Here is a 9,407-nt window from a genome sequence, read left to right as displayed (position 1 = left end):
GTTCTCTGGCCCCTCCCTGCAGCCCTCAGGATCTGGGTGGGCCACAAGTCTGCACAGGGACTGTCAGGCTGGGACCCCCACTGGGCTGGCTGCTTTGGGCTAGGCCCAACTCCTACCCCAAGGCCAGAACAGAAGAGGGAAGCCCTCCCCTCTCCCCTGCTCCTCAAAAAGGAGCCATCTTCCATCTGAAGACTCTGGTCACCTGTGTCTTGGTCGGCTTCGAGGCCAACTGGCAGTGCCTTAAGTAAGGGTTGGGGGAAACATTTCCACCCATTGCTGACACCTGTCCAGAAAGACGACCATAATATAGTTTTGAGAGCCCAGGACGTCCCGTGTCCTCAGTTTCCCCCCTTGCGGCTGGACTGCAGACTCCTAAAGCCCCTCCGCTGGGGCCGGCTCTGTGCCCACCTGGGCAGAGCAGGATGACGACCCCTCGCCTGTCGGCGATCGTGTGGCGCCCAGAGCCGGGTGGACCAGCGAGGCGGGCCGAGCTGTCCGGGGGCGGGGCGGGGCGGGGCGGCTCTCCGGCTCCTGGCCCGCCCGCTCGCCCTGACTCACCCTGGCGAACCCGCCCGGGAACTCTGCGGGAGTCCGGGCCGCTCCGCTCCCAGAGACCCAGGAGTTGGGCCCAGCGTCCACCCCGGAGCTGTGAGTAAGGGGCTCTCCGCCCGCGGGCGTGGGATGACCAGGTGGGGGTCGGACTGGAGCTGGAATCCCGCGGAGGGAGGATCGCTCAGGTGCTGCAGACTCTGTGGCCCGGGCGGGACGTCCGGGACACACCGGGAGCTGGCGGGTGGGTGCGCAAACAGAGGCAGGCCCCAAGGTCGCCTGTCCTGGGAACCAGGCAGACCCAGCCAAGTAAGGACACCTTCCACCGTCAGGGGTGGACCTGGGGGTCGCGATCTCCATATCCTGTACTGGGGCTGGTGACTGAGAGGTCAGACAACTTGTCCCAGCGAGTTTCTCAAAGCCCCAGAGCCTTTTCACTGGGGGTCCGCACCAGCTGCTTTCTGAGATTTTTGAACTTCAACACTCCCCAGACCCCAAGTTCCTGCAAGGGAAGCTTGGAAACTGTGCTGGTGGGCTGAGTCCACAGGCTGGCCAGAGATCTGCTAAGTGGGCTATGCTCCCCCATTCCCCCACCTCAAGTTCCCCTTGTGAAAAAAGCAGGAGTTGAACTTTGTGCTCTTCAAGGCTGAAAGCCTGCTGTTTCTTCCTGGCTGTGGGTGAGGAGGGGTCTGCCTCCCGCCACCCCCCACCTCTGCTCCAGCAACTAACCACCACATCATGAGGAGGCAAGAGGCCTGAGGGGCCCAGAGACAGGGAGCAGGAGTGAGGCCCAGGTGAGGGGCCTGGCGGTCCAAGATGCTGAGACCCCCCCATCCTGGCCCTCTGGAACACCCCTCAGGGTTCTTTTTGTGGAGATGCCTTTTCACTGTGGGAGGTGCCTTCCTGAGACAGAGCATTGAGGGCCGTCAAGCAGACAGGTGAGGGGACTGGGATGGAAACCTTGACAAGTCACATCTCTCCTCCAAGTCTGGAAAACAAGAGCCCAGCACCCAAGCTCTCCAAGTTGGGAGAAATGACGCACTGAGAACATCTGATGGCACACATTGAGTGTGGTCCCCATTGCCATTTTTTTCTGCCCCTACCCCAGTTCCATCAGCCCCTCTTTCTGGGCTCTGCCACCAGCTCTGCTCAGACATGGCGGGGGGGGGGGGGCACCCTTGTGTCTGCGGAAATTTAATGGCAGGTTTGGGACCAACAGGTTTGAGTCATGGAGACGGATAATGATAATCCCCTGCATCCGCCTCCGATTCATCCACCTCCCCTGGAGTCACTGAGAAGTCCAAGGGGACCCTGAGGGTTTCTGTCTTTTTGCCTGTGGTTGTACACCCAGGAGGGTGGGCAGGCAGGGGGTGAAATTTACATCAACGTGAGATGGGTCCTGAATGGTGACCAGGACAAGGAGTTGGTTCCTACCAGCGTATGTGGGTGGCATTGCTGCCACTGTCCCCAGCAACGAAACAGCATTCCTCAAAGGCCACCCTGGGCGAGTGGCTGAAACTCAACACAGACATTATAGCTCCCTGGTTCTGGGTCTTCCCTCATACACAAATGTGTGTGCTCCAAAATGTCCCCAGGTGTCCCTTTTGGTGGCTACCATGTACAGTCATCCCCTGGGGTTGCTGAGCTGCTTGGGCTTTTCTCTGGATTCGATGCTACTGATGAAGGTTGGAAATATTCTTCCTTGGCTCTTGGTGTCGGCCTGGGAGTGTTAGTGAGCGTGGGGGATGGGCCACTGGAGAGGACCCTGCACTCTGGGTGAATGGGGCGGACACAAGTGTCCATCATGTGCGGGAAGACCCTGGGCACCTCCTTGCCAGCAGATCCCCCACATGAAGGTGGGAGCCTCAGAGGAAATGAAGGGAGTCGTGGTGAGGGACTGCCAGCTCTCAGGCTGGTGGGCAAACCTGCATTCTGTGTCATCATCCCCACCCTGACTTTATCACTCAGAAGTCATTACAAAACCTTTGGGGGGGGGACATGGGGACTAAAAAGGGAGACAGAGATATGAGCACAGTTGGCTGAGAGATGAAACAAGAGCCAGGGCTTCCCTTCTCTACCTAATCCAGCCTGTGCCCAGTGACAGGATGGGGACAGGAGACTCTTAGAAGCCTGCTTAAGAGAGAGGTGATGGAGATGGGTAAGCTCCGATGCTGGCAAGGGTGAGCTGCCTTCGGACCCCTGCTCTTTCCTCCCCCCCAGCCGTGGCAAGTGGCTGCCTGCCTCAGAGGGTGACGTCCCAGCTTTGTGCCCCTCGCCCCCGTCTGTGACTTGGGCTGGCCAGACTGTATTGCAGTAATGATACCTTGGTCAAAAAGGAAGCCAGGGACAGAGGAGTGGGCCGGAAGCCAGGAGCCTGGCAGCGCAGCTCCCTGCCAGTTGTAGGTGTCACCCAGGGGCATTCCACTTGTGGTCCTCCACCCTTGGCCAAGCCAACACTCCCCTCCCTCACAGAGCCCAGTCTCTAGTTTGTACCTCAGGTGCTGGGTACAGCCCCCTTAGAAACTCTGGTGTCTCTGTCACGCACCACCCCCAGGGCTGACTACCTTGGCTGGGCCACTCCCTAACCCCGGGGCCCTGGTAACCAGAGCAGAGCCAGGTTCCAGCCAGGTTCCAGCCAGGCTACCAGCCGGCTTTTCAGGTTAGAGGTTGGAGGTGGTGCCCAGGAGCACCCCTGGAGGGGGTGGGGGACCTACACCCCGGAAGTCCTGAGCTGTGGGGCACTCTCCTGCCCGGTGGCAGTGAGATTCTAGGCTGGAGTCAGGCAGCCCCAAGTGGGTGTTTTGGGGCTTCCAGCATCAAGGGTGGGAGGGGCATGCTGGGTTTGGGAGAAGGCCACATGGGAAGGCCGGGGGACAGGAACCCTGTGGACTGTCCCTATTGAGCTCTGAGGGGGCAGACAGAGTCAGATCAGGGCAGGAGAAACAGCAAGATCTGGTGCCCTGGCTCTGGGAAGGAGGTGGGGTCTGGCAGGGCGGAGCCTAAGAGGAGAAGCTGGGCACATGGCTCCTGTCAGGGAGCACAGGCTGTGTCTGCCCCCCTGCCAGGAAGGCACCCCTTCCTCATGATCTCTCTACACCTGTCTCCCTGTTTGCTGTAGGCAAGATGATCCCCGTGGCCGAGTTCAAGCAATTTACGGAACAGCAGCCAGCATTCAAGGTGCTCAAACCCTGGTGGGACGTGCTGGCCGAGTACCTCACCGTGGCGATGCTCATGATTGGGGTCTTTGGCTGTACCCTCCAGGTAAAGGACCGGGCCATCGAGGGGCCAGGCCGCACTAGAAGCCTTCCTGGCAAGCCCTTGCCCGCCTGCAGACCGATTCTGGCCCCTTCCCTCCCCTCCACCACGGGGGGTGGCCTCTGAGTCCTCCTGTGGTGTTCCCTGCTTTCACAACACTCTGTCTATCCCCGGAATCTAGAAAGAACTGCGGTTGCTGACTTTGGTAAGACTGCTGACATCGAGTAGCACAGAGCGAGTAGCTTAAACACCAGAAACTTACTACGGTGCAGTTAGTTCTAGAGGGCAGCGGAGATCAAGGTGCTGAGGCAGTGGGGTTCCTCCAAGGACAGTGAGGGAGAATCTGTGCCGATCTTTCTCCTAGGCTCTGGCAGCCCCGAAATCTTGTGGCATTCTCCTTGTGTCCATGTCCAAATGTCCCCTTTCTATAAGGACACGGTCCTACTGGATTAGGGTTCGCTCTCACGGCCTCATCTTGATTACTTCTGCAAAGACCCTTTTCCAAAGAAGGCCACATTCACAGAGGGTTGGAGGTTGAGGACTTCAACATCTTTTTGAGGGGAGGGACACAATCCAACCCAACTCCTTTTTTTCAGACAAGGACTGATGTGGAGGTTTAGCACCCGCCCCCCACAGTCAGCCAGTTGGCAAGGGTCTAGGACCAGGGTCTCTCACCTTCAGCCTGCTTCTGTCCCCTGCCCCCTGCTTCATGATCCCAACACTCTGCTTTGCCACCTCCTCATTCTCAGGTGACACAGGACAAGATCATCTGTCTGCCCAGTCATGAACCCCGGGAGAACCTATCAGAGGCTCCGTGCCGGCAACTATTGCCTCGGGGGGTCTCTGAGCAGATGGGAGGTCTCCGGCAGCTCAGCGGCCTCAAGAACAACCTGGACCTGCAGCAGTACAGCTTCATTAACCAGCTGTGCTACGAGACCGCCCTCCACTGGTATGCCAAGTACTTTCCCTACCTGGTAGTCATCCACACACTCATCTTCATGGTCTGCACCAGCTTTTGGTTCAAGTTTCCTGGCACCAGCTCCAAGATCGAACACTTCATCTCCATCCTGGGCAAGTGTTTTGATTCACCGTGGACCACACGGGCCTTGTCTGAGGTCTCTGGAGAGAACCACAAGGGCCCGGCTGCCGGACGGGCTGCAGCGATCGTGGTAACCACAGCGGGTTCAGGGACAGGGAAGACAGGTGAGGGAGAGAAGGAAAAGGTGCTGGCAGAGCCTGAGAAGGTGGTGACTGAACCTCCTGCCGTCACTCTGCTGGACAAAAAGGAGGGCGAACAGGCAAAAGCCCTGTTTGAGAAGGTCAAGAAATTCCGAGTGCACGTGGAAGAGGGTGACATCCTCTACACCATGTACATCCGGCAGATGGTGCTCAAAGTCTGCAAGTTCTTAGCCATCCTGGTTTACAACCTGGTTTATGTGGAGAAGATCAGTTTTCTGGTGGCCTGTCAGGTGGAGACCTCAGAAGTCACCGGGTATGCCAGCTTCTGCTGCAACCACACCAAGGCCCACCTCTTCTCCAAGCTGGCCTTCTGTTACATCTCCTTCGTATGTGTCTATGGCATCACCTGCCTCTACACCCTCTATTGGCTGTTCCACCGGCCCCTCAAGGAGTACTCCTTCCGTTCTGTGCGGGAAGAGACAGGCATGAACGACATCCCTGATGTCAAGAACGACTTTGCCTTCATGCTGCACCTCATAGACCAGTATGACTCGCTCTACTCCAAGCGCTTCGCTGTCTTCCTCTCAGAGGTCAGTGAAAGCCGCCTGAAGCAACTCAACCTCAACCATGAGTGGACACCTGAGAAGCTTCGGCAGAAGCTGCAGCGCAATGCGTGCGGCCGGCTGGAGTTGGCCCTCTGCATGCTCCCGGGACTGCCGGACACTGTCTTTGAGCTCAGTGAGGTGGAGGCGCTCCGGCTGGAGGCCATCTGTGATATCACCTTCCCCCCGGGCCTCTCGCAGCTGGTTCACCTTCAGGAGCTCAGCTTACTCCACTCACCTGCCCAGCTGCCCTTCTCCTCACAGATCTTTCTGCGGGACCGCCTGAAGGTGATCCGCGTCAAATGCGAAGAGCTCCGCGAAGTGCCCCTTTGGGTGTTCGGGCTGCGTGGCTTGGAGGAGCTACACCTAGAGGGACTGTTTCCTCCAGAGCTGGCTCGGGCTGCCACCCTTGAGAGCCTCCGGGAGCTGAAGCAGCTCAAAGTATTGTCCCTACGCAGCAATGCCGGGAAGGTGCCAGCCAGCGTGACTGATGTGGCAGGGCACCTGCAGCGGCTCAGTCTGCACAATGACGGGGCCCGCTTGCTTGCCCTCAACAGCCTCAAGAAGCTGGTGGTACTGCGGGAGCTGGAGCTGGTGGCCTGCGGGCTGGAGCGCATCCCCCATGCCATCTTCAGCCTAGGTGCGCTGCAGGAGCTGGACCTCAAAGACAACCATCTGCGGTCCATCGAGGAGATCCTTAGCTTCCAGCACTGTCGGAAGCTGGTCACACTCAGGCTGTGGCACAACCAGATTGCCTATATCCCCGAGCATGTGCGGAAGCTCAGGAGCCTTGAGCAGCTCTATCTCAGCCACAATAAGCTCGAGACCCTGCCGACTCAGCTCGGCCTGTGCTTTGGCCTCCGGTTGCTGGATGTGTCCCACAATGGGCTGCGTTCCCTGCCACCCGAGGTGGGTCTCCTCCAGAACCTGCAGCACCTGGCTCTCTCCTACAATGCCCTCGAAGCCTTGCCAGAGGAGCTGTTCTTCTGCCGAAAGCTTCGGACATTGCTTCTGGGTTACAACCACCTGAGCCACCTCTCACCCCACATTGCTGCCCTCAGGGCCCTCAGCCGCCTGGAGCTCAAGGGCAACCGTTTGGAGACACTGCCAGAAGAACTCGGCAGCTGCATGGGACTCAAGAAGGCGGGACTGCTGGTGGAGGATACCCTTTATGAGGGTCTTCCTGCAGAGGTGCGGGAGAGGATGGAGGAGGAATGAAGACAGGGTGGAGAAGGTGGAGGTAGAGGCCTTTGGATGCTTCTGCCCCAGCAGTGTCTTCCATGAGAAAGGGCCACTGGGTCCAGCCAGGAGAGGAGAGGCAGACATGTCAGCTTTGTGGGGTCCAGGAAAGATCCTGGGACTGGTTTGTCTAGAGAGACACAGGAAGTTGTGGATTTGGGGTGGAACCCCATACAGAAGGATTAACTCAAGAATTCTCAGACAAAAGCCACACCTGTGTCTTTGGCTGGTTGGCATGCCCTCCCTCTGGACATTCCAGCTCAATTAGTGTCATATATGGGAGTGGGGACACATCCTGATGGGATTTCCAACCCTCCCACCACCAACAAGCAGCTTACATCTGGGGTTCTCTCCCAAGGAGAGGACACAGACACAAGGAACCAGTTCCCCAACCTCCACCCCAACTTTGATGCTAAGTCTTTATTTATGAGTCCTTTGCTACAGACATGTGTACCAAGAACAATCGTCCTCCTATCTGGCTATGTGCCAAAATCAACTGAGGGGCTAGGACAAAACAGAACATCTCAGGCCCCACCCTTGAAAGACTCATTCAGGAGCTTGGGTGGGGGCTAGGGACCTGCTAATAAATAAGCATGCTAGGTAATTACGATGCAGGTAGTCCTAAGCCTCTATGATGGAAATACTAACCTAAAGAATAGCTACCTGAATGTCTAGATTCTGTGCCACTTTTAGATTCTGGCCCTTTGAGAACCCAGTGAAAGCTGGGCACCTCCTTCCTTAGGAAAAAAACGCTCTTGTCACGCACATGCAAAACTCTGCAAGCCACCTCAGGCAGTTGACAGTTCTCCCAGAGGACTATTCATGGACTTCCTAAGGTTGGCCAACGCCTGCTGTGGAGTCTACATTCTTCTGAGGACAGGCAAGGGCTTTGTTTTTTGGATGTTCCCTGGGTGGGGGGACATGTACCTTTGGGTGCTTAATAAATAATCATGATTCTGATCTTTTATGTACACTCCTGTTATTGTCTATGTCAGATCAGGCGAGGTGGGCAGCGACCAAAGGAGGCAGATTTAAAAAGGCTGCTGAAGGAGGCTTTTCTGAGATATCACTCCTGGGCAGAACTCGATCAGACCCACAGAGGGGACAGGAGAAGGATCTGAGGAGAAACCTTGTGGAAGCTTGACCAGACTGGACTTTTATGGGGCTTACAGCAGGAAGGGAAGGGCTTGGGACAGGAAAAGGTGTTTTTAGGGTCCCTTGCCCCCTTGGAATTGGTCAGGGGAGTTGGCTGAACTCCAGGATTGGCCAGGGGATCCTGCTGATTGACAGGCGTTAGTCAGGAGATCTGGCTGATTGACAGGCATTTCCAAGGCAGGCATCTGATTGACGTTCCTTTCCAATCCGGCTGCTTTGTTCTAAGTCGCCACCAAGTCACCACCACCGACCTAAGTCTAGATCTATTTCACAGAACTAAGTGGCTACACCTATCTGCCAGAATCAAGGATGCCTCTGTCCTAGGAGGAGAGGCACCAAAGGGGCTCAGGAAGGCAAGGTAGAGACCTCCTCCCATCAGAAGGAAAAATCTGGTGGTGTCTTCTGCCTGGATGTTTTCCCAGAGAATCCCTTTCCTCTCCCTTCCCTTTTATCCTCTTAAATCCACATTTGAGTGTCTGCTCCACCCTCAAGTCGTCACCAGGAGTCCAAAGCCTTCAAAGCCCATCCCAAGGTGTTCCCGTGTTGGACTCCAGAGTGAGTAGGGCACTTGGCACAGCTTCACCTCGTGGGTTTGGCCACTTGCCAAGTGTCTGCAAAATGCAGATTTTCCCCTGGCACCTTAGAGCAGACACAAGCTGCTATTGAGGGACCCAGGGCTTCAGACAGGGGCATTTCCCCAGCACCCACCTTACCCCTTAAAAGGATCTATTTAGACGGGGGGGGGGGGGGGGCATCAGACAGAAGCACGTAACCCCAGGGCCCACACTAATTCTGGAGGTCCTGAAGCGGGACAGATGGGGGTGGGACGTCTAAAGGTCCCACGCTAGTGTGGCCAGGAATTTTGGCCTTGACCTTGGCCCTGTCATCGAGGTGAGAAGTCACACGGCTGGATTTCCAGAGCCCTTGCCTTCCGCCAGGTCTTGTCCAACCCTGAGCTTGCTGGGACTAGTTGAAATGGAAAGGGCTTCCCACGGATGCACAATTATGGTGAGGAGGCCGCACCGCACGCCAGCGGGAGTTCAGTCAGCAATTAAGCATAACAGGATCCTAATGAAGCACTGAGGAGGAAGCCAGTTCCGTGAGGGTGCGGCTGCCAGGACCCCACTCGGGTCGGGAAGAGCGAGGAGATGAAAACGCACTGCTACGGCAACCACAGGAGACAGACAGCTAGTGCACTCGCTCAGTAGAAGCCAAGCGCGCGACCGCGTCTCCACCTCTTTACGCATGTGCGCCGTTTACCCCACACACCGTTCACTAAATAAAAGTAGGTTTATACACAGCGCCTCTTGGCGGAGCGCTCGGGAATTTACGCATGCGCACCCCAGTGGTAGTGGTGCGCGGGTGTGTTGCACGTTGCCCGCCGCGAGCTCTAAGAGGCGTTCTCCCTGGGTTGGGACTAAATACGCA

At 57.0% G+C, this 9,407-nt stretch overlaps 1 protein-coding gene across 2 annotated transcripts; it reads left to right on the top strand.

Moving 5' to 3' along the window:
- Positions 1-575: 575 nt before the first annotated feature.
- Positions 576-7,752, top strand: Lrrc8e (leucine rich repeat containing 8 VRAC subunit E). Of its 2 annotated transcripts, none has more exons than XM_076850060.2 (3): positions 576-648; positions 3,668-3,810; positions 4,554-7,752. In XM_076850060.2, exons 2-3 carry the CDS (start codon positions 3,673-3,675, stop codon positions 6,801-6,803), a joined length of 2,388 nt encoding a protein of 795 aa, XP_076706175.2. In that variant the 5' UTR covers positions 576-648; positions 3,668-3,672; the 3' UTR covers positions 6,804-7,752. The 2 variants fall into 2 exon arrangements, with proteins under 2 accessions (XP_076706175.2, XP_076706185.2); XM_076850070.2 differs by having other exon boundaries at positions 617-689.
- The last annotated feature ends 1,655 nt before the right edge of the window (positions 7,753-9,407 follow it).

The sequence above is a fragment of the Callospermophilus lateralis genome, chromosome 1 (assembly GCF_048772815.1).
Source record: "Callospermophilus lateralis isolate mCalLat2 chromosome 1, mCalLat2.hap1, whole genome shotgun sequence".
In the NCBI taxonomy this organism is placed as follows: domain Eukaryota; kingdom Metazoa; phylum Chordata; class Mammalia; order Rodentia; family Sciuridae; genus Callospermophilus; species Callospermophilus lateralis.
The sequence above is the reverse complement of the archived record's forward strand: the minus strand, read 5'-3'. Positions and strand labels throughout refer to the sequence as shown.

Excerpts from the sequence above, each read along its gene's own strand:
- Lrrc8e (XM_076850060.2), top strand. The coding sequence starts at position 3,673 with ATGATCCCCGTGGCCGAGTTCAAGCAATTTACGGAACAGCAGCCAGCA. Across the intron at positions 3,811-4,553 it reads TCTTTGGCTGTACCCTCCAG|GTGACACAGGACAAGATCAT; the intron begins GTAAAGGACCGG and ends CCTCATTCTCAG.